The 23,562-nt window shown below is 42.0% G+C and overlaps 1 protein-coding gene across 2 annotated transcripts in view; it reads left to right on the top strand.

The window, feature by feature from the left end:
- znf407 (zinc finger protein 407) overlaps positions 1-23,562 on the top strand; it is a 180,618-nt gene that overhangs the window by 81,241 nt on the left and 75,815 nt on the right. For both annotated transcript variants that reach the window (XM_011473345.4, XM_078932882.1), the window contains exons 6-7: positions 13,559-13,725; positions 22,541-22,624. In XM_011473345.4, coding sequence (XP_011471647.1) covers positions 13,559-13,725; positions 22,541-22,624 — 251 coding nt within the window. The remainder of the gene's footprint in view (positions 1-13,558; positions 13,726-22,540; positions 22,625-23,562) is intronic.

Raw genomic sequence — 23,562 nt, forward strand, 5'->3', positions numbered from 1 at the left:
TACCTACAGTGTATTGATGGACAGATTTTTTTTCGCTCATCTTAGTGTCAGATTTTCACCTTTGATGTAACATTCGTCTTTCCAGCAGATCTGGTATAATTGTTACAGCTTAAATTAATAACTTAGTCAAATCAGTGCTTGTATCCCCCACCTTTTCACCTTTCTTCCTTTTACTCTCTTCCACCCTCCCCTCACATTCTTCCCCTCTCCCTCCCCACACACACTAAATGTAACAAATAAATAAAAAATAATACGACAAAAAGGGGTTTATACAAATCTACACTCTAGTTTCTTGAAGCCATATAACCTCTTTTTGTGATAGTAAAACCTGTCCAACACAAAAAGCCTTCAGCTCTAATCTGTTTGCTCAGCTGTTGGACAGAACAAGTTAAAAAAAAAAAAAAAAAAAGAAGTGTGCCTTATAAGCTGTCTTCTTGCCAGTGACCACCTTGCAGCATGACCCACCGGACCAAAAAACAAGTAAAAAGTGTTGTACCTGACTTTGATACATTCAAAATTGGTCAGCAGTTTGAATGAACTAAAAGCGCAGGACTTCCATAATTTCTTCCTCTAGTTGCTTCGCAACCACCTGACCTGACCAGTGAGTACAGAGATCTTTAGTCACATGGTTTTGTTTACAAGCTTTAGTCCAGAACAGGGTAGTCCACTTGATGGGAGTCTGAATACAGTCCAGACACAGGGTTCTGGACTCTGTCAGGACCAATTTAAGCGGACTGGGTCCGGACCAAACCGTTTTCCCAGTCTGAATACAGCCTTAGTGAGTCAACATTGTTTTTGCAGGTATAAGATCATTGAAATGAATTTGCAAGAAACTGGGCCTCCTCAGAAGACAATTCTCGATCCACAGGGTGTGTGCTTCGTTTACGTTATCAGGAGCATAGTTGCAGAGATCCAAATTTTGCATTATAGTTTATAAATTCCCAATTCCTAAGTCCTTATGGCTGATGGATTTAGTCTGCACATGCGGATGGAGGCTTACACAACCAACTACATTTTTTGTAGAAGCCTGGCTTGTAAAATTTGGACTTTTTAAAAAAAAAAATCAAAAAAAAAATATATATTTTCTGGCGGCCCTAATACTCTTTCGTATCCGTCCCTTCCTCTTCATGTCTGTTCAATGCATTTACATAAAGGGACCCCCAACGATTACCTTGCACATGCAGCAAAGTGAAAGTTGGCTCTTGTAATTAATTCTCAAGAGCGTACAACTTTGTACAAATGTCGAGGGATTAAACAATAAAAAAGTGCTTTTGCAAAGCAATAAGGAAAAGTAATTAACTTCTCTAGCCTGGGCATGGCAGTAAACACATGCAAGTCCTGGCTTTGTTGTCTCTTTTGGTTGTGTTGTGGTGTCACTCACAGTTTTTGTCTTGGTTGTGATTATTAATGGCTGTTTTACATTAACCTTGCTCTGCTAATACACTGGGCTGGGCCGTCCAGCCATCGCTGGAACAGCCACTCCGCCATGCAGCCCCCTTCTCTGCGACCAAGATTAATGAAGCCAGCGCCGTTTTTAATTAGCATGGCCGCAGTCATCAATTATGGCTGCCCCACCCTAAATACAAATATTGTTATATTTGGGGGGAAATTTGTTGATTTATTTCATTGTGGTGTCCGAAGCAGTGAGATGAATGGCCTCCCATCATGGTCATTTGTGCGGACGTGGAGGAGAGAAGAAGGGAGGGCGGGGTTGGGTCGCTGCTGTGGTACAGTAAAGGCCAGTGGGGGTAAAGTCAACTGTACCGGGCAGGAAGCAGCCGGCGTCTCTGCATCCCTCTGCTGGGACCCCACTCCCAACAACCAAGAGGTTAATCACTTTTCCTGACTGAACATGGAATGAAATCATCACCCAAAGCCGGGTTAACAAACACTTAGCCAGGTATTTTAAACAATCATTGCACTCTTACTAAATTGTGATACGTGAATACGTCAACCACACTATGACTTTCTTGCTAATATAGTCTATTTAGCTACCAAAAAACAGCCAGGCCTGACAACACATGTCATTTTATCTGCAGAGATACCAAATCATTTGCTCTCATTATAATAGATCCAAAGACTCGTTCAAATCGATAACTTCACTTAAGTCTAGGTTGTGCGAATAGACTTTTAGTATTCCGGGGCCTTTTTTTTGTACTTTAAACATAAGTTTACAAACACAAGTTTGTCTTTTTAACTGCAAAATTCACAAAAATTGCGATCAAACGTTTTTTGTATTTCATAATATCAAGCATCTAGAGACAAAATTAAAGAAAAGATTAAGTCAAAACAATGTGAAAAATGGTCAAAAAAACAGGCAAAGCTCCATTGAACTATATACAAAGAATTTATTTTAAGGGGTATCACAATGATGTGTCAGAACTCTGGCCATGTTTGCAAATGCAAAAACCTTTAGAACAACTCATGTTTAAGTCTCACTCTGATCAGCTTTTGACGGATCGTAAAAGGCTTCCCACTGGTCTTTTATCAATGAAATATGCTGTTTTTTTTGTTTAGGACCAAATAGCTGTTGGCGTGAGCATCGGCCAAACTAAACCTGCGGTTGTTTCCCATCATCCCTTTGTTCACACTCTGTCCCACTAACTTACAGCCCCTCACAACCCCAACCTGTAATTACAGATGCATCAACTACAGCAAGCAATATGAGAGCAATCCGGCCGTAAAGTTTAGATCCAGATTTCAGCTCAGACGAGGAAAACAAAGACGTTCATGGATCTATTTGTCTGCAAGTGGACGCATCAGAATGGAGCAGAGCAGTGTTCGTAACACCTAGAAGCTTTCTCAAACTGCATTCTGTTGTCTGCTCCTGATTCACAACAATCTGAAAAGAGAAACACTCAAAAAGCACTTTTAGGCTGAATTTTCTTTATCTTTGTCCTCCATCATTAATAAAAGGCCAGAATAACATGTTAAAACACCAAAAACACGATTTTCATCTGAGTGGGTCTTTAAATTTTGGATGAAAACATTAGTAATGGGGGTGGGGGGGTGGGGGGGGGGTCAATTTCATTCCTGCATCTTTGGAAACATCTTTGACAACTGAGTGATAAGTTGAACATTTCTCCCCCATTTAGTTCTCAGAAGCTGATGAGCAAAGTTTTAAATTAAAAAAAGAAAGAAAAACAATTGTTCCTATGCTCTCATTTGATGCCATTAAACAGCAGGGGTGCTTAAGGAGGAAGGCAAATCTAATCTTTTAGCTTCCTAGTTTAGTTTCTATAAAGGTTTAAAAATACAGTCATGCACTGCTGCTGTTGTAACGTCAAATAACAAGCAAATATTACACACTTAAACAGCTAGTGATGCCCATATTTATAGAAAACTTTGAATGCACAGTGCTGACTTCTTAAATAGCACCAATCCAATTTGGGGATTGTGGTGCAACAAACTCATGAATTTAACGCAGTTCACCAGTACATTCCTTTTTTTATTTCATTTTATTTTAAAGACAATAAGACTCTCGCCTGCCTTTTACTGCTTCTAAATGTTATAATGCCATCATGGAAACAACCGTGCTTTCTCGTTCTGCGCCCTTCCAAGAACAGAGGAAATTGTCCAAGAGCATCACTGAAATGTGTTACTGTAAATGTTTGTATGTGTGTGGGCATCATGCATTCACAGATTTAGAAATCATCCACCTCATGGATTGATTTGTGTTCCTCTTTAAATATCTGTACTTCATTTACTTGCTACCAGTTGGCAGTAATCGTCTTAAATGTTTGGAGCAAACACACACCTGACAATGCTGCTTCCAGAATTGTAGCCATAGAAACTTGTAGCAAGTTTTTATTCACTCTCTAAGTGAGAACATCAAGACTTGTCAAAGAACTCCCTAACTTCATGACTTTAATCTGAATAGTCCTGTGAAGGGGGGTCATACTGTTTGCTACACTTGCAGGTTGAACAGAACCAGAACCAGAACCAGAATTGACCACCCGGCATCCCCACACCCCTCTGAACAGAAACAAACCTGCTTTTTTTCCAGGCTGCTTTTCTCGATTCTTCTGGTAAAACAGAAAGAGACGGTGGGTGCATTCATCCTGAGTTTAAACCTGAAGGTTTCCCTCTTTATATCTTTGCCTCTGCAGCCACAGGTAGCTTCAGTGGGCTGCCTCATCCTTGACACAGTGTCCTCTAACAAAGCTCATTCATCAAATATAATTTGTTCAAAATGAAGGGACCCTTATCTCAACAACATGAGTCGATGCGGTTTTTGGTAGGGGGAGCTGTGCAGCCTTCAGAAGTCTAAAATATTTGCAAAAAACTGGGCTTAAACCAGGCTGCTTTAAGATTTTTTTTCAAAAAGACTGTTGAAATAAAAGAGTGTTGAAAAATCTAAAGCTACTTAAGGCCCCACTCCAATCATCTTTCCATCAATTGTTTTTTTAATTATGAAATTTTTAGCAAAAATTAAAAAAAATATTTCTGCAGAGCGGCACAAGTTGCCTCCAAGTTGTGGGCATGACTGTTGGCGCTGAGTAAGCCTACCCTCATTTCCCATCATTCCCTTTGTCCCACACTCTCCCACTATCTTACAGCCCCCCACATCCCCAACCTAACATTACCATTGCAACAATAAAAGGCAAGCAATATTGCAGCTATCCAGCTCTAAAATTTTGAGCCGATTCCAGCTCAGATGAGGAAAATGTAGACTTGTGGCCACCGACTTCAGCATCGACGTCACTCTGGGCTTTTTGGTCTGTTGCTGATTCAGTGATTTAAATAGAGAAATACTCAAGAATGCAATTTTGAGCCTAATGTTCTGTCCTCTATATTGAGAACAATGCAACAAGGACAGGTTAAAAACACTATTTTAATCGAAGGCGTCTTTAAACAGTTTTAATTTACAAATAAAATTACAGCCATAAAAAGACACTTGGATTGATTCCATTCAGGAGGACTGTTGGAAAGCCGATTAATGTTTTCTGTTTGACGTCTGCTAAAAAAGAACTCTGAAGCGCTACGTGGTAAAAAAATAAATAAAAATAACACTACCAACTGATGGAACCACAGCTGCATCTTCAACAATTTCATCTTTTACAGATTAAAGAAAAAGCAGAGAACCAAACTTCTGCTTCAATCTAAAACTAAACATATGCCTGTTTTGTTAATATTCTCCTACAAATGGAGTTATAAGGAAAGATAAACTTCTGCACATGACATATTTGAGGGGAAAAAGAGGAGCCTTGTGAAGCTCGTGTCTGTTCTTTCTCACGTGTGCTGAAGTTTGACCGGTCTCGTTCGTGTTTGCTGCTTGTATGTCTCGGAAGATGAAAGAAAGTCCTTCTTTGCGGTTTGCCACGCTGGTGTGTTTTCACTGGCGGCGAGCCACCGGCCGTTTCTGATGGCCGTGCACGCACGTGCGGATTTCAAAGTCGCACGGCGGCGCGGCCATCGCCTGGCCGCTGACCCAGGAGAGAGTGGTGGGAAACATCTTGCATATTTTATGAGGCTCGGGAAGCCCACCTCTGTCTACCCCACCCCGTGAGCCGCGGCGTCCAGCGGCGGCACACACACTCCCATACACACCAGCAGCGAGAAATAATGTTTTAAATGCAATCATTGTCAGGCCCAAACAACGTCATTTATCAAGGGAGCATTTGGGACTGTATAATAAGTTTCAGATTATTAATACAATTTTTCATCCTCTGTCAAGCCTATCTGATTTATGGCACGCGTGTGATCTAAGGTGATCATTGAATTACAATTTCAGTAATAAGAGAGAGAATGGACCTGGTCTTTTACTTCTGCCCACCGATGCACATCCCCCCCCCCCCCCCCCCGCATCTATACACACGCCTCATGTTCACAAACACACACACAAACCCCCTGAATAAACAGCATTCTGGCCAACACACACAGTTCTGTCTGTGTTTAACTTCTGCTGCCGCTCCGTAACTTTAACATGCCGCCTTCTTCATTTTAGTTTGTGTGTGTGTGTGTGTGTGTGTGTGCGTGTGTGTGTGTGAGTGTTTAGAGGGGGGTAAATAAACTAGCGTAGATTAAGAAGGAAACTCATTAATTTCAAGTGGAATGGGGGCCCAGAGGGTTGATAGGAGGACCCTGTCAGAGGTGCAGCGTGGGGATTTTTACAGGAAGCAACCCTTCACAGCTCAATGCTTTCATGTACACAGACTTTTTAAAGTGCCTGTCGCCGCGGCCGCCGTCATCCCATCGCAGTCCGTGTCCTACGGTGGCCCCGAAGAGCATCAAATCACTCCACACCAAAAGACCACAATGACAACTACCAAAGCAAAACCACATAGAAATGCAGCATTTCAGAGTATGAAAGGAATCTCCAGAAATCAAGATGAAACACATTAAGAAACTAGAAAAGGTAGGAACTATGGGACATCACTGATTGGATGATGACATTAAGTTTTTTTAGTATAAATACTAAAAACAGTTTATCAATTATCCAGTTAAGCTTTGTGCCAAAAACATTCAGATGGACAAACGTCCTGATCCAATCAGTGAAGTCCCATAGTTCTCACTTTTTCCAGTTTCCCATCGTGTTACATTTTTTAACATTTCATGTTCATTTCTGGAAATTAATTTTGTTTTCCAATACGTATTTCTTATTTTACAGAGACCGGGCATTAAAGACACATTTAAAAAAGCTCAAATGTCATCATCCAATCAGTGATGTCCCATAGTTCCTACCTTTTCTAGTTTCTTGTGGTTTGTTTTTCAACAGTTCATTTTGATTTCTGGAAATTAATTTTCTTTTTGAAAATGTTTCATTTCCTTTTTGTGTGCGCATGTTTTTGATTTCTAAAACGCTATGTTATATTTTTAGGATTCGTTTTCCTTTTTTAATTGTCGTTGTGATCTTTAATATGTTTTTGCGTTGAGTGACTTGCTGGTGTGATTTGCCCTTCAGGGCCACCGTAGTAACCCAAACTAAACTGCAAGGAAACAAAACAAGAGTAGGAATGTCAGCGTTCCTCCCCAGGGCCACCTCCTTACCCCCCATGCTCGCACTTCCACAATTAAGAAACAAAACCAAATCCTTATGTGACGTTTTCTGCAGGTAATGAAATAAAATCTGAGCGCAGCTATCATAATGTTCTGGATCCGGTTGGAACAAGTATTTTGGAGATTGCAGCTCTTGTTGCGGTTTTATCAGATTAGCCCGGTCGTTAAGGGGCCTGCCCATCCACATCATACATCACCCGCTTTGATTTCTGTTTAGAGCAAATTTGGGGAAGCTGCTAATTGGATTGCATGAGTGGAGCCCCGGTTGAAGACGGGAGAAGCGGAGCAAGCCCCCCCCACCCAACCCCAGCTCTCCCATGAAGCTCCGAGAAGCGCCGACTCTCCTCACGATCGCCACAATTTATGGCACCTTTTTCTCTCTATTCTTAAAAGATAATTAGGTTTATCATCTCCCCCCTACACACCCCTCCCCCTATTACTTTTTTGTGTACTTGAGAGCAAAAAGAGGGGAAAAAAACATAAATATTTCTGCAGCGCAGCAGTGCTGGCAGGTGAGCCTAATGAAATTCTAGGAGTGTAATTTGATTTACGAGGTGCTAATGCAGCCTGATATTAGAGAGAAAAGGCTGTGATATGGCTGCCTTGTGCTGTATTTAAGGCCTATCAGAAGCCTGATAAAGAGCATCCTGTCCTCAGCGCTGCGCCTGAGTTATTGTTGCAGATATTCATATTGATAGTAATTCTTCGCGACGCAATTTAGTTGCCGCAATATATAAATATGGAGGTGATAGTTAATTTTGTCGACTGCACAGATTGCGAAGCTTTAAATCCAAGGCTTCTAAAAGACGTTTGAGTTATCTGGACGCCGCGTAGGGCACGCTGCGAGCAGTTGCGCAGAGGAGTTTGACTGCATTAATCAGCCATGTTTTTGGTGGGGGGGCATTTTGATTCATTGTGTAATGTTGGTCAAATCTTTCTTTCGGCTTTGAGGGAAAGAGTCGAGGGAGAGAAAAGGTTCTGTCGGCACTTCTGGGGTTCATACTCAGCTCTGTGTGTTTGGGACCATGAGCTATGTTCGGTAATAAAAACAGGCAATAACAGGGCCACTGCGGAGGAACCTGGCCTTTGTGCCCCCCCCGTCCCCCCCGTCTTCTCCCAAGCCCGCTAAGTTATGGGTGGAATAACTGCAGCAATATTAAGATAACATTTCCTGATTGTTTGTCAGACAGCGGCTTCCTTCACCTCGCTTTCATCGTGTCCACTGTGTTCATTAAATTGACAATTTGTATTTGCCCTACAGCCGGATAAACAGCAGCTTATCAGATGGGCCAGGTCTTTTATTATTTATTTCATTATCCATTTTTTTTCTTCTCTCCCCCCATCCCCCCTTTTTCTCTGGGGATTGAAGGTAAACATAAATCAGTAACTCGCATCTCTGCTGTGCGCCTGTGTTTACATTGCCGCCGTACGCAGCGGCTCCCGTCTCACCGGAGCTTCATCTCCAACATTCGGAGGGTTTTGGGTTGTTGCTGTTCTGCCGCTGCTGCACTTGTCCTGGGAGACTTCCTCCCTCCGCAGACTCAGGGTTGTTTTGCGCAGCAGGCCACAGACGCATATCTGCGTTGATTTGAACGTGAGCGGCCCTGGATCGGATGCCACGCCGACAGCGGCGCCCGCCCTGCGAAGCCCCTCTGCTGAGCTCTGTGAGCGATGGCGCTGCCCGCCTCAATGTCTTATCAGGGACAGGAGCCTGTCGTCGGTCAATGTTGCGCCCAAAACCAAAAAGGCAGCCAAACCTGCGCCTTTACTTAGGAAATAGTTGTCCCAGGGAATTGAATCTTTTGCCCATTTTTTACCCAACGCCCTCCTCTAATCGGGTTTCCATTGACCGCAGTCGGAGGAAAAGCCTCTCCTAAGACGTCTGCGCTGGTCCGACTGCAGTCGGACGGCATTTCAGGCTTACTCGCTCTTCCTACCAATATCTCAGAGAGCTCAGGGCCAAATGATTTAATCTTCATTCAGCTAATTTAGTCTGGATCTAAGCTGCCGGTTTGTCGAAGTGCAGAGTGATGGAGTCTGAAAACAGGATGAGGGAGGGAAAACGGAAGGAAGAGGGAGGGAGAACGGAGAGATGAAGTTAGAGCAATGGAGGGAAAAAGAGAATCCGGGGGGGGGGGGGCTGAAGATGATGATCCATCCTGACCCTAGTGAATGCTGTCATGTTCCTCCCTCAAGGTAATCTCTCTCACTCACTCGCTATTTTGCATGTGAAAATGCTCTCCTGACAGTTGCATATCAGATAAATTTTCTCCCCCCCTCGCCGGCCCCCCTCCCTTCCCTTCGCCAAATAAACAACAGTCTTCACTTTGAAGTTGTCTGTTTGTGTCAGTTTGGCTTGAGGCGAGCGGCGGCCTCTTCCTCTCTCTGTCTTTGTGCTGTGCTGCGGATTATTCCCCCTCGCCACGGCCAGCTGCATCAACACAAAGCGGACAAAAAGTTTGGGGAATATTTGGGCTGCATGACGGTAGAAGCTTCAAATCTGGTCATTCAAAAAAACTATTTTTAAATGCTTGTGAACTTGGCTCCAACTTTTCATCTACCTGTCCATTTTGATGCATTTTTCTCCAAGAACACATTGTGCAGCTTATCTCTCATCGAGCCCCACCTCACCACTTGGGGGTGGTAGTGAGTCAAGTGGTTCCTTCCAGCCTGGATTAAACGGAGAACACCTCCTCCCGGGGAACCTGTGCCGGGTGGAGCCGGGTGTCCGGTGCTGCCTGAGCTGAAGCTGGGTTACGTTACTGTAGCAACAAAATCATAAGGTGCTCTTTAGAGAGAGGGAGCATGCAGATCTCTGATTCCTCTAGCAGGAGGTTCTTCTCTCAGTAAATCTGCAAAGAAAAGACACTTTCCCATAGAAAAAAGCAGAACATCTTCATGGAAGTGGATTTTTATGTCCCTCCAGTTGATGATTAAATACTGTATTTAATATCTATTTAAGACACAAAAATAGACAAACTGATTTAAGGGGTTATTTGTTTTGAAATTAGTTTATTTCAAGCAATCAAAATGAAAAATCACTAAAGATAAGCAAAAGAAATGCATTTCTATACATAGATATACCAAATTTTGGATAATTAGTCATGACTCGATGGGGGAAATCAAAAAAATCAAAAATTAAAGAAGATATATATAAATGTGATGTAAATGATTGCATTATAATTACTCTTAATCCTAAATAGATATTTGCGCACTTATACATATACATACAGATGTATACTTATACATATACCTCTCAACATATACATGAATACATGACACAATGAATAAAAAAAGGGAAGTTTGTCAAAAAGAATTTGATAACTTGCTTGAAAAGCAGTGAGTGGAAGCAAATTGTTATTTTTGTTGATTAGGGTTATTTATATTTTACCAGTCCAAGTGCGGGGCAATTATTAGATCCATAAGTATTAATCATTATTATTCAGGCTAAAAAAAGTCTACTTGTAATTTACTTCTGTTTTTTTCTTTTTTTAGGCTGAATCAGTGTCTAAATACACTTTTTTTATGTTCCTGTGTAAAAACTCACATTTAACAATTTTTGCTTTGACCTGGACTTCAAGTGTGTGAAAAGTCTGTCTAACATTTTTTTGTCTGTACTCTTTAGGTCTGACAAACACTGTTTATACTTCCTGTGGCCTATAGTAAATTTGTGAGAATGTAGAGTCAGGAATTGAACGTTTCTGCTTCCTCTCTTGTTCCTTTTGTCGTCTGAATGGTGACGTTCCAGGACGGTGGAACCAACATTTCAACAGTAAAAGTTATTTATATAAAACAAAACCCTGAATTCCAGCAAACGGCTCCCGGGAAGGTTTCTTTTCTAATCCTGGACTGTGATGTCACAGTGAAACATAATTCAACATCTTCAGACTCTGCAGCCCCAAAAAAGCAGGACAAGAGCAGCAATGACATCGGTTACAACAAACAGATGTTTGACTGGAGAAGCCAAGTCACTTGTCGGTGCATATTTACAAATATGTAACCATATCGAAGTGAAACGTTTTTTTTTTTTTTTTTGTAGAAAGCTAACCTATGATTAAAGTTACTAAAGGAATGAATGTGGTCAGATTGTTGTGATATAAATGAGTGCTGATCAGCTGTTTAAGGTGGAAAACTTCTGGTTAACGTGCAGCTTTATCTTTGTGTTTTTGTTTGGCATGTCTTTGTCCGAGGATTGTGGGTAATATGCTCTGGATATCCTTTGCAGCGTCAGGAAACGGGTCCCTTTCCATTGTCACTGACAGATGCTGCCTATTTAAATAATAGAATCTCAAAAATGCAGTTAGTACAGTTCTGTTTAGAAATGAGCAACAGAAACACATTAAATGAAAATCAGCAATAAGCAATATGCTAATATATTTCAACTAATTTAAAACGTTGTATACATTATTACACATTAAAGGGCTCAGATGAAATGAACTTTTTGAGCTTTTAGGTTTATAATGTTAATTCTTGACAAATTCCTCTGATGTTGCTTTTTTAAAAAGATCTTACTGTACAAGAGGATGTTTTCTGGGAATTCCTGACAGCTAGATGAAATTATATTAAAAAATAAAGACTTGTAGCGTACTTTATGTTCCAGGAATCTCTCCTCTCAGCACCAGAAATGTATTTTGATTGTTGTTGGGCTTAAATCCATCTCTATAAAGCTGTTCCAGGTAGATTCTCCTCTCCTCCCTCCATCCTGCATTCTCATTCAGCTTAACCTTCCCTGGGTCTCTCCATCCCCGCTTTGCCTCCTGCTTCCAGTGAGTTTTTCGGCTGTTTAGCAGCAGTGTGAATATGTATGGGCGAGACGGTGGATTGTGACGGGATCTGACACGCAGGGACAAGATCAAAGCGCTCCATCTGATCCCATAAAAACAGACGCAAACCTTCCTCTCATCCTTACAAAACCCCCTCTGACTCTGCCAGCCCGGAGTCCTCCATCTGCTGCTCCTCTCCTCCTGCCTGTCTTCTTTCACTCGGGTTTTTCCTCTCCTTTCCATCTCAGCCTGCTCACGTCCAAAGCCCCTGCCGCCTGACGCTGCGATTAGACCCCATGATAAACAGTGGGCCGTTGAGCTCATAAAGCAGGAGTGTTGTGCATAATGCGTACAATAAAAGATAGCATCTCTTCACTCATCTTATTTACTTGTCCCAGCGTGCCGGGCGCTTCTGTAAAAACACAGACAGAGAGGACGATAGGGAAGGAAAGACGGATGCAGAAATGTTCCGACTGGCCAGAGGAGGTCTTGACTGACTGAGTTGATAAGAGTTGGAGCAAACCAGGCTCTTCAAAAGCACGTTTGAGCTCCAAGCCATTATACAGTTGCTCCATCCCTCCTTGGAACTTCAAATGTCCTCTCAAGCGGTGCAGGACGACATCTGTATCCCATTTGGATTCGTCTTTACACAAGATATAGATTGATACGGAAGCCAGGACACATTTTCTTCTCTATCTCTCCTTTCCTCCTGCCCCCCCATCTTTATTCCTTCTATTCTCCTTTTTCTACTCCCTCCCTTCCAGTAAGGAAGATGTATGAGTTTGAATTATTGATTCAGACACATGCTACATGCTGCTGGAAGTCATTATTTGTTCAGGTGAGTGTCATGCTGCTCACTATGAAACAGATACCTCGGGGATTAAGCGACACAATCAGGACTTAAAGACAGCCGCCCTCCCTAAAATAACATGGCCCTCACTGCAAGACGAATGCCTCCCAAAACCCGACTTCATCTGTTTATGACTCGCACATTAGTCATTCTGCGACTAAATTATAGCGGGAGGGTAAAGATGAATTCAAACGCGGGCTTTTTCCTATTGTCTCTGTGTTTGTTGAAGCCCAATAGTGCGGCAGATGAATCTGGGCCTGAACATCCTACACACTGATTCAGAGAAAGAAGCCGCTTCTGTCGGGCCGTGGGCGGGAAAGAACAGACAGATGTCCAGAGCGGGACAGAATGACATGCATATTCAGTTTATGTGCTTATAGAAGCCTTCAGCACCAAACCGCAGAGCACCTTACAGGAATGAGAGGCTAAAGAGAGGCGAGTGAGGCGCTGGTGAGGAGGAGGATGTTTGGTGGGAGAGTTTTAACAGACAAGGCTTCTACACACGGGGGTAAAATGTTGTTAACTGTTCATTTAGCACTGGTTAAGTGGGAAGGGACGCTGGACAGGTGAACTCTATTCCCCCCAATGGCCCTGCAGGGTGTGTGTGTGTGTGTGTGGAGTGTAACAGAATTTCTGTAGTCCTCTGGGCCCTGGTGCAAAGCAGAGAATAAATGGTGGAGGTGGCAGGCCAGGACAGAAAAATCAATGCCTGCTTATACAGACATGACACACCAGCAGCCAACTGGATTCTGTGTGTGATGTGTGTGCACGAGTACAATCACACGCCGCCCCCCCCCCCCCCCCCCCCCCCGTGCTCTGCGGGTATCCTCAGACCTCCCGCCTCATCTCTCATAGGGTGGATTTCAAGTATTTTACATGGGCTTTAGGATCAGTAAACTGCTCTTTTTTCACCCCTCCTTTTCCTCCCTCCGCTCTTGTCCTGCAGGAAGTTCGAATGCGATTTGTGCGACCGCTCGTTCAGTGAAAAATGGGCCTTGAACAACCACATGAAACTGCACAGCGGGGAGAAGCCGTACAAGTGCGCCTGGCCATCCTGCCACTACTCCTTCCTCAACCTGTCAGCCATGAAGGACCACTACAGGACACACACCGGTGAGGCTCACAACACCAATTGTTCCCTCATAAAAGCTATCTGACAGGCTGAAGTGCAAATCTGTGAAAGCTGATTTCTTTTTATTGGTCTAAGTTCACTTGGAACAGCCCTGTTCTTCCCTCTAGCTGTAAACTATTCCAGCAAAGCAAGTCTATATGAAGTGTGAAAATCTCACTTTAATTATGAATCTTCGCAGCTTTGGTTGGAATAAATATCCACAAGTTTTGGCTGACGAGAGCCTGGACTTGTCCATCTGTACCCGCTTTCAACATCCAGGGAAGTCAGTATCCTGGCAGCCTTACAGACACTTGTTCGATGGTTAAACACACCTCCTGATCCTGATAGAACGTCCATTGTTATTCTACGCGCTAACGGCCAGTTGATCGCCAAGGAGGAGCAAAACAGCAGTGGGATGTTTGTGTTTTTGTTTTCTGCCATCCTGCACATTTGGAGGGTTGAATGGTAAGAAAAATAGAGTAGTGTGCGTCGTGTCTATTTTCCCAGAAACTCCATCTGGACACCAAGTGTATTTTCCTCAAATCCAGCTGGTCGGCAAGTGTGTTGTCTTCAAATCCATCTGATGCTCGAGTTAATGTTTCCTACGCCCAAGCAGCTCCCCCTTTTGCTTCTCTGCAAGACAAAGCGGTGGGAAAAGAGAAGGAGAAAAATCCTTCAGGAGTTTTTCACAGATTATTTTTATTTCTCCCACCACTGATTCAGAAAGGAAAGCATTGAAAAATCCTAAACTTAAACCCAAATGATTACATTCTTTATGGCAACTATGGCATGTGAGTTTAAAATTTGTTCTCGCTGGCAACTATCTTTTTTTTTTTTTTTTTTTTTTTTTTTATGAAAGTGTGCTGTTCTCATCTGTAATTTTATTTTCTTAAAGTCTAAAGGCAGTAAAAAAAATGCATTGATTAAATGTAGTGTACTTACAAATCCTCATTTAAAGACCCACTACCATCATCTTTTGGTTTATTTTAAAAGCGTTATGTTTTTAGGCAAAATCCAAAAACTGAAAAGTGGCAGTAGATCCTTAAAAATTCACTTCTGTTGGCATTAAGCAACCCCACCCCCCCTTCCCCTCCCCGTTGCTGAGAGCTCAAAGCAGGAGCTTGTGGCCTCGTCCAGAATATTTTCAGCATGATAAATATGCTCTTTTTTGTCGGCTGCTCTTGATTCACAACCATAAGAATACAGAAATACTCAGTAATGCAACTTTTAGCCTAATCTTCCTGATTTATCCCTCCATCATCAGAACAATGCTACAAGAACGTGTTACAAACACAAAGCATCATTTTCATTGGAGTGGGTCTTCAACTTACTTCATGGAAAATAGACAGATTTTCAGCAATTAAATCACAGAAATTACCTTTGATATGAATTTTCTTTGTTTCCTGTAACACAACAAGCCATTTGTCTTTTTATTCTGTCCTTTTTTGTCTCTGTACACACATTTGAGTGCACTGTGGCACTGCTGGAAATTGTGCTTTTCTGCTCTCAGTGAGAACTTTATGTAGACAGATGGTGCAGTGGGTGGTGGGTGGATACCTCCTGGAATAATAGGCCCCTGGATAGGGGTCTAAGTCAGTCTCTTTGGAGGTGTCGTTGCGCTGCAGCCCAGCAGACTTTAGTTCCATCCCACACACATACGAGTCCTCGATGCCCCGTTACCTCACTGACTGAAGCAGCAGCAGCCAGTGGCCCGACAGTCTGACGGAGCACTTGCACCAGGCCCCTCCATCCGTCACTGCTGCCTGCTGCGTGCACGAGTCCACACGTGTGCCCGTCGCAGTGCTGGATGTTATTTTAAATGGGTTGTAGCAGTGAAGCACCGTCAAGGTGCCGCTGACATAATTAGACGTTTTATTTTCATTTGTTTCCGGCTCTCATCATTCCCCATCAGGTGGTTGCCGTCACGCTGTCGCGTAGCTGTCACCTGTAAGGGTGTCGGGGTGGCATGTTGTGGCGTTCATGTGCGCCTAAAGTGTGTGTTTGCAGGACACACACTTGAAGAGGTGATTGAGTAGGGAAAAGCAACTGCATAAGAAAACCTGAAAGATGAAAGGTGAGCAGAGATGAAAGCTGAAGAATATGGATGAACCACATATTTGGGTGAACAATGAAGCCTAACTTGATTAGCGACGGTCTGAAGGCTAATGCAGTTTGGACTACGATGACCTCTAACACTCCTTTGTCAGTGGCGGGGCCTGGCTGGGACGCCTCGCTACGCCTTGTGCTCGCCATGCAATCACATTCCAGCAGGTAGGCTGACACTGTGAAGTATCATCTCCATGTTTGTAATCTATTTACAGCTTATAAAACATCTCCATCACATGCAGTTCTAATAGAATAAAGAGATTACAAACTAATCTGTCCAGGGATCGTTGGCAGTTGTCAGTGGTTTGAATGCGGGCTATAAGTGAGTGTTTGTTCTCAGGGATGCCAATACGGAGCCCCGAATTGTTCATAATTAAAAAAATAATTACGACCTTGTGCAATCACACAATCAAACAACAAATCTCTCATAAATATATAAAAATATCATGAAACTGTGAAAACCTGCACACAGATTTTAAATTAGCCATTATATTATTAAATAGATTTCATGTTGCTGTAAAAACCTGTTCATCATTTGAAAACAGCATTTTAAAATCTTTATTTTAATCATGTTGAATATTATTATAATTCTATGTTTTTTTAGAAACTCAGACTTCAAAATCAATGTTCCAAAGTAGCTTTGTTTTTATTTCACGTTGCTGTTTTTTCAGAATGACTTATATAATTCAGAATGAGCTTTTTCAGCAGAATGAGTCTGTTGTAAACGCACATCAGCTGATCCCTGGGAATCCACTCGTATTCCTAGATACCCGCTCTGTGGTGTGCCAGTTAGAAAGATGACGTATTTCTGCGACATCCGCACAGCTCTGCTGACATTAGCTTTCTGAGTGTTGGAGTTCATTTTCCAGATTCCTCCACTTGTGAACCATGGATTCATTCATCTTGAATTCTCTGGCAGCTGCTCGATTCCCATGTTTCTCCGCGTAGCTGATAGCTTGCAGTTTAAACTGAGCTTCATAAGCGTCTCTCTATGCAGCATTTTCAGGGTTTCCAAAACAATGTTCTGTTAATGCACATACATGCACGTTTTTACCATTTGGGGTGTGTCTTCTTTTATGTCCTCACTTCCCTCCTTACCGGTCTCATGCTGTCCTCTCCTGCGTCCTCTTTACCGAAGTCACGCAACACCACCTTAGACGCACCGCACCATAGGGCGCTCCGTACATTTTTACAATTTTTAAGTGCGCCTTGTGGTCAAGAAAATACGGTATATATAAAATAAGGACAATCAACATTACACAACTGTTATAATGGACTGTTAATTTTTCAAAATAAAAGATAGTTCAGACTCAGAATCTCTGAATGATTTCATGGACTCAAACATGGAAACATGATTACCATGTAGAACTTTTCAAAATAAATAAACCTGATCTCTCAACATTTTCAGTGTCTTCCATGTATTGTAAGTGAGATAAACACAGACACCGCTCCATGTAGCCTAAAAACATTAGCTGGTAGCTCCTCCCACACACAGGCGCAGCGTCAAGCTTTAAAGAACACTATTTTGGACAGGCGGGGCGGCAAACCCTCAACAACAGGTTATATGACAGAACCGGGCCATTACGCATCTCTGCCTGGTCCGTTTACGCAGCTCCAGGACATAGAGGATTAGCGGCAATCCAACAGCCACCCAGCTTAGTCCGCTTTTATATTCTCATGAGGAAAAAAACATTGAACCGACCCTAATACCGCCCAAATTATGCCTACCCGCAAATTTGGAACCAAAACCGCCCAATCTGGCAACACTGGCGATGTGTTGAGGTGCATACTCCCCCTAGTGTTGAAGGGTGTGCATTGCACCGTCACGTTTGCTTAAGCAACTACAATCGATGTAGTCAGGGTGCTGCTGCTTATGTCTGAGTAAAGGAGTAGCCAATCACAAAAGTGTCTCCGCCTTGTTTGGTTTGATTGACAGACACTGTCAACTCATTCTGAAAGACTTCTCAGTGGACACAGAGCAGATGGTTTACAGGTTAAATGCAGACATGGACAGTAGTGTTGGTGCTTTGCTGTCACACAACATAATACTACAGACATTGGTTGACACACCTGGAGTTCATTCTCCTCATCTGTTATTTCATAATTGGCTTTATTCTTGACTTCCTCAGTTTGTTAGTTTGTCTTTTACCGTAAAGTTCTAAAAAGACATTGATGTTGTCTTTCTATTAATTTTGGTGAATTTATCATAAAAATTTTTGCTCCCAAGATTCTGTTGTCTTGAGGTAAATTTGAATCAAATGTTGAAATACACAAAAAAATATGTATTGAAAGGCTTCACGAAGAAGAAACACTTCTCATTATCCTCATTTTTTTCATAAGCATTTAGTCCAAAAATAAGTCAACATTTACTGTGTGACTATTATTTTATTGTTGAAAACTGTTTGGCAGAATGAATGTAAAGCTTTGGACAGGTTCCTAAATATTTCTAGTAACTAGTTCTTGTTATTATTATGCCTAATGCTCCTTTTAACCTAGTCTTTTCCCACAAAGCCAGCAGGTTAAGTAGAATAAAGCAAAGTCACATGCTACAAAATCGTGTCATTTAAAAAAAACACAACAAACAACAAAAAACCCGACACACTCACGTTCCTTGAATGCATCATTTTGCTGCGTTCCCTGGTTTACTTCCTGGAAAAAGGGTTAGGGTAAAGTTAACACCTCCTCTCTCCTCCAGACTGCAGGATTCATTGTTCCTCTTTGATTTGTATGTTTTTTATGCTAATCACTCCCCACACAGCAGTCATGTCTGAGGGGGGGTTTGGGGGAGAAGCGCAGTGACAGGGGCTTCAGTGGTCGTCATACGCCAGGGTCATTTGTAACGGCTGATGAATGAGCGGCTGGAATAAATAAATTAGCGCACCATATCTGACCCACCCAGCTTTTTTCCCAGGCTCCTGGGTGTCGAGGATGGGGGGGGGGGAGTGGGACGCTGGTGTGGGGAGGGGAGCAGAGCACAGCAACAGGGTCACAATTGATTTCCTTATTGCCTCAGTTTGTCGCTTAATCTGGCGATATGCTGATAAATCTTCACACTTTGTCAATTAATTTCTCTGAAAAATGAGACCCAAAATGGTGAACGCATCAATACAGCAGCGGATTCCGTGTCAAAAATTAAGCGGTAAAATTAATTGCCCTCCCATCCGCTTCTGCTAAAACATAACTAATGAGGGAGGCAATTATAGCTGCGTGCAGACTCCTCCGGGGTTGTTTAAAACACACACAGACACACACATACATACATATATTCTTACACACATGCAAAGAAAGGTTGTATATTTTGACTTTAAAGTTTTTTTTGGTGCCTGGTTTATTTAATTCCAGTAGGTTTGGAGGGTGGAAACGCATAACAAGAACAAAAGAGGTGATGGCAGTGTTCAAATTCCTAAAAGTTTGAAGAGCTCTCAGTGTAGAAGCAGAAGTAGTAGATACGCTTTCAGGGAAAGATGTGCTTTTTTTATGTGGTCTCTAAGTCAATGTTGTGGTTATGGCCCCATCAACTGGACTCCAATTTGTGGATTAAAACAGGTTGACGTCCACATGACTAAAACAACATTTTGGTCAATTCCACACGATAGACAGAAGCTCCGCTCAGCCGGATCATGCAGTGTTGACAGCAGCGAGTCACTCCTCCTGCTCCCTCCTTGCTCTCCTCCCATGCAGGTCTCCTGAGCGCTCAACTCTGCAGAACTGCAGATGAAAAGCACACATGTAATTTATCGGCCGCGTTTCCTCCTCTAGAATAATTGTGGCGACCGCGGCTGGGCAGAGGGATCGATGGCTATGGATTTTCCTGCGGTGGGGTCTTGTAGCGTTGGGCGTAATGAGAGATGGGAAGGAGGGGAGGAGTGACTGCTGTTTGATTTGACTCGATGATTAGTTACTGACGACAAGTTTGGACTAGTAATAAAAGTTCTTTTGTATCATTATTCTGGTTTTTAATGTATGAACATTATATACATCATCATTTTCAGTGAAGAAAACCATAAATGTTCAAACTAAATTCAGTAATGTTGTGTAAAAGCTTACAGGTCACAAAGTTTTTATTTATTTGTATTAATAAATGTAATTATATGCATGTATTTATTTTATTTATTTATTTTACAGGGACATTGCACATTAAAAGGCCTTTCTGCAAATGTACCAGCGTTAGCCAAAAGGCTTTTTTTCATCTGTAGTCCCTGGACAGGTGGCAAATTTGTAATTAATGAAAGGCTTTGTAAATGTAAATTAAGATTTTTTCATCCTCAAAACTTTATCCCACAATTAAATGATGCCAAAAACGTAGGTTTTACTGTAAATTCTTACTTGATTTTAGGGGAAGATGAGATGCATTGGGTTCACCTTTGGATCAGAAATAAGACGCCAGTTCATAATCAAAGGAAAGAAGTTTATCAGATGAGTTGCAGCAATTTAGTAGCAGTCTCTAAAAAACTAGGGGTCAAAGGTGAGGCCAATTCTCCAGCAGTTTCTTTCAAAGTAGGGCCTTAAAATTGACTATGAGCATCAATCATTAATACACTCTTAAAAATTAAATGTGCCTTGTTAGTTTATCTTTAAGATAAACTTTTACAGAGAATTTACCATCAGATAGTTGACATGTTGAGCAGCAGCCATTTGCTGCTGAATTCCAGATATGTCAGAGAGAAAACATCTGAATGTTGGTGAATCACCAAGCAGAGCTGGAAATATTTTATTAGAATGGAAAATAATCAAATAAAAGCAAAAGTTGAATAAATACAAAAATGATGGATTACTGCTGCAAGAGGGAAAGTCCTAATGATCTTCAAATTAGAGAAAGTATCTCTGAGGATCAATCGGACAGACACTAAACAGATCATAGTGTGAGTTTTTTAAAGTTTTTTTATTTTATTTCAGTAAATGCAATACATACACTAAGATAAAATACAGTGAAGACGGTTTGTTTGTTTTTTCTACAATGCAAAAGCAAAAAATTAATGATTACTCAAGAACAGAGTTGTGTAAATTACTCTTAACTGTAATATACTTATTTCTGATGGATTATAGTTATTTAGAAGTAATCCCATTACCCTCAATGTTACTGTCTTAAGTAGTAATCATTAGGACTCTTATGTTACTTCTAAGGTTGTTTTCTTTTGTGTAAAACCTACGGAAGTAGAAAACATGACATAAAGAGACACATGTTCCTTAAAGCATTTCACATTTAAATTAGTGCTGATAATATGTAATATAGACTTTAATGATGTAAAAATAAAGTTAAAGAAGACGAATTGTCAACCTTAGTCAGTTTAGTCCATAAAAATCAGAATATAGGCTGTTCGTTAAAAATAAAATAGATAATCTCAGAAAGACTGAAACTAATACTGCTGAATAAAAGCAGGTCAAATCACTAGACTTAACTTATCTATTGCCTATGAAATATATATAAAAACATCAATAATTACAGAACAGACAAGAATGGGATTTTATCAACTTTAAACTTATGCATTTGAGAACATACATATACGCTCAGTTCTGTTTGTGTTGATTCACATTTTCTAATTTTTACCTCATTCAAATTAATTATTATCATCTGTCATCAAGGATCAAACAGTCATTTTTAGTTGGAAAGCTTGTTCATCAGAAGTAAGGCTTTCTTTTAAAGAAACTGTGAGTTTTTCGGGCTTTGTTTCCTGTTTTAAGTGGCTTTCCTCTCGCAGTCAAGCGTCTTTAAAAGTTTGTCGCTTTGCCTCTGTGGACTCGGCGAGAGCATCTATCTGTGCAGAAGAACAGCAGAGCGCCACTGAGGCCCAGCTGGAGAAGTCCCCCGAATGTGATGCTGTGTTTGGCGGCAAGAGCTGCATCTCAGCGGCGGCACGTCTATGAATATGTAGGCGATGGGGATCTGAGCTGCACCAGAGGAACATGCATGCACAGCATGGATGGCTGTTAAAAAGCCTGGTTTCCATGCATGTGCAGCTCTCGCCACATGCAGTTCGGTTTCTGCGCAGATTTGCACGGACATCTGTCCGTTTCGTAAGTGCGCGCTCGTCTCCCAGAGCGAGTCTTATCACAAATGTTGCTCCACGAGCCGCCGCTGCCGCCGCTGCCGCCTGTGTGCAGCGGCAGGCAGAAAGGGGGACCATCATGCTGTTAACGACAGAGCCAGATGCAGAGAAGAGAGCGGGAGAGTAAAAAAGCTCTCCATGCTCCCCATCTGGAAGGCATCGCCCCAAATGAAGTTGTACAAAACCATCCCATTGATAATAAAGCTAATTTTTATGGCTCTGACAAGTATGTAATTATGTTCAGCGGTGCTTTTCAGATTTTATCACAGTCAATAAACCACACTGGCAATTTCCCGTCCCCCATTTGACATATTTACATGGATCCATCTGATTGGAGGAATTAGTTAGCTATGGGAGCCGTGATGGATTTTCACTAGTGATCTGTGACTTCTGCTTGGTTCATCTGTTTGCCAACTGGACCATCTTCTCATCTGTTGAGCCTTTTTTTTCCTCTTTACCAAATTTCTTCCCATTTCTCTATTTCTCTTCTTTTGTCTTGCTGAGTGCAGTTTTTTAATATCAACTCTCAGATTTACCCACTCAGAGGACTCAAGACTCAAATATGTCAAGTAGAACTTGATGAGCCCTCACTTAAAGCCCACTCATGCTTTTTCTTTTTTTATGTATTCAACCCAACCCTCCTTCTCTCTCTTTATCTCCACAGGAGAGAAGTCTTATCTGTGTGATCTGTGTGGCTTTGCGGGCGGCACGAAACACGCCCTCACCAAACATAGACGCCAACACACAGGTAAGGCGGCGACGCACGTCCTGAACTCCTCTGCACGCACAAACCACGTCCCCAACACCGAACTTTCCTTTCCCTGGATCATAATTGACACTGAGATCTGAACCGAGCCTGTTTGGCTGTATCTTGTCTCCCACAGCCACGCTCACGCACGTCAGCGTGACACGCCGCTGTCAGTGATAGGCATGTGTACCAGCATGGCTGACTGAATCTGAGATTTTTAATTTCAGTTATCATTTCACTGTGTCATTCTGTCGCTTATGGAAATTGCGTTTTACAGATAAGCTGTCAATAACGAGAGGTTTTTCCTTCTTTTTTTTAAATTTTGACATTGAGATAGTAAAACAAAAACTGTCTTTAACTGTCAACCATCAAGGATGCTGTTATAAATATTAATTTAAGCTCTCATTCTTTCAGATTTTCCTGCCATTTCTCTGTAAAACCTTCCATTTCTGTGCTCCCCTCTGCTGCTGGCATGTGTCAGTTTCACTGATTCAGTTGTGAGCCTGTTGTCATGCAAGTGTCAGTGTGTGCCTGAGGCCATGGAGGCTTGTTGGTGCTGCAACTTCTCTAATACTGTTCCTCACTTTACATCTTTAATGCAAAAAGGACACAAAAGAAAGGCTAGATCCAGGCCTGCCCCCACCCCCAAATGAACAGACATAAAAAGAAAAAAACGGATAAATGCAGCCTCAACCAGAGTCCGGCTTGTGCCTGTCCCAAGCCCGGTAAATGCAGAGGGTAGTGTCAGGAAGAGCATTCAGCATAAAACGTGTAAGACAAATAGATCAAAGGAGAAGATAGATGATATGGAGATGAACAGATATGATGATATCAAGAATTTTAGGGGCTCTTAAGGATATGACATCCCAAACTCTCAGCACACCCAAACATGCCCCCCTGATTTTCTATCTGCATCCCATAGTGGGGCCGGTTAAATC

Source organism: Oryzias latipes, chromosome 16 (assembly GCF_053564925.1).
Source record: "Oryzias latipes strain Hd-rR chromosome 16, Olatipes_Hd-rR_3.1".
Lineage (NCBI taxonomy): Eukaryota > Metazoa > Chordata > Actinopteri > Beloniformes > Adrianichthyidae > Oryzias > Oryzias latipes.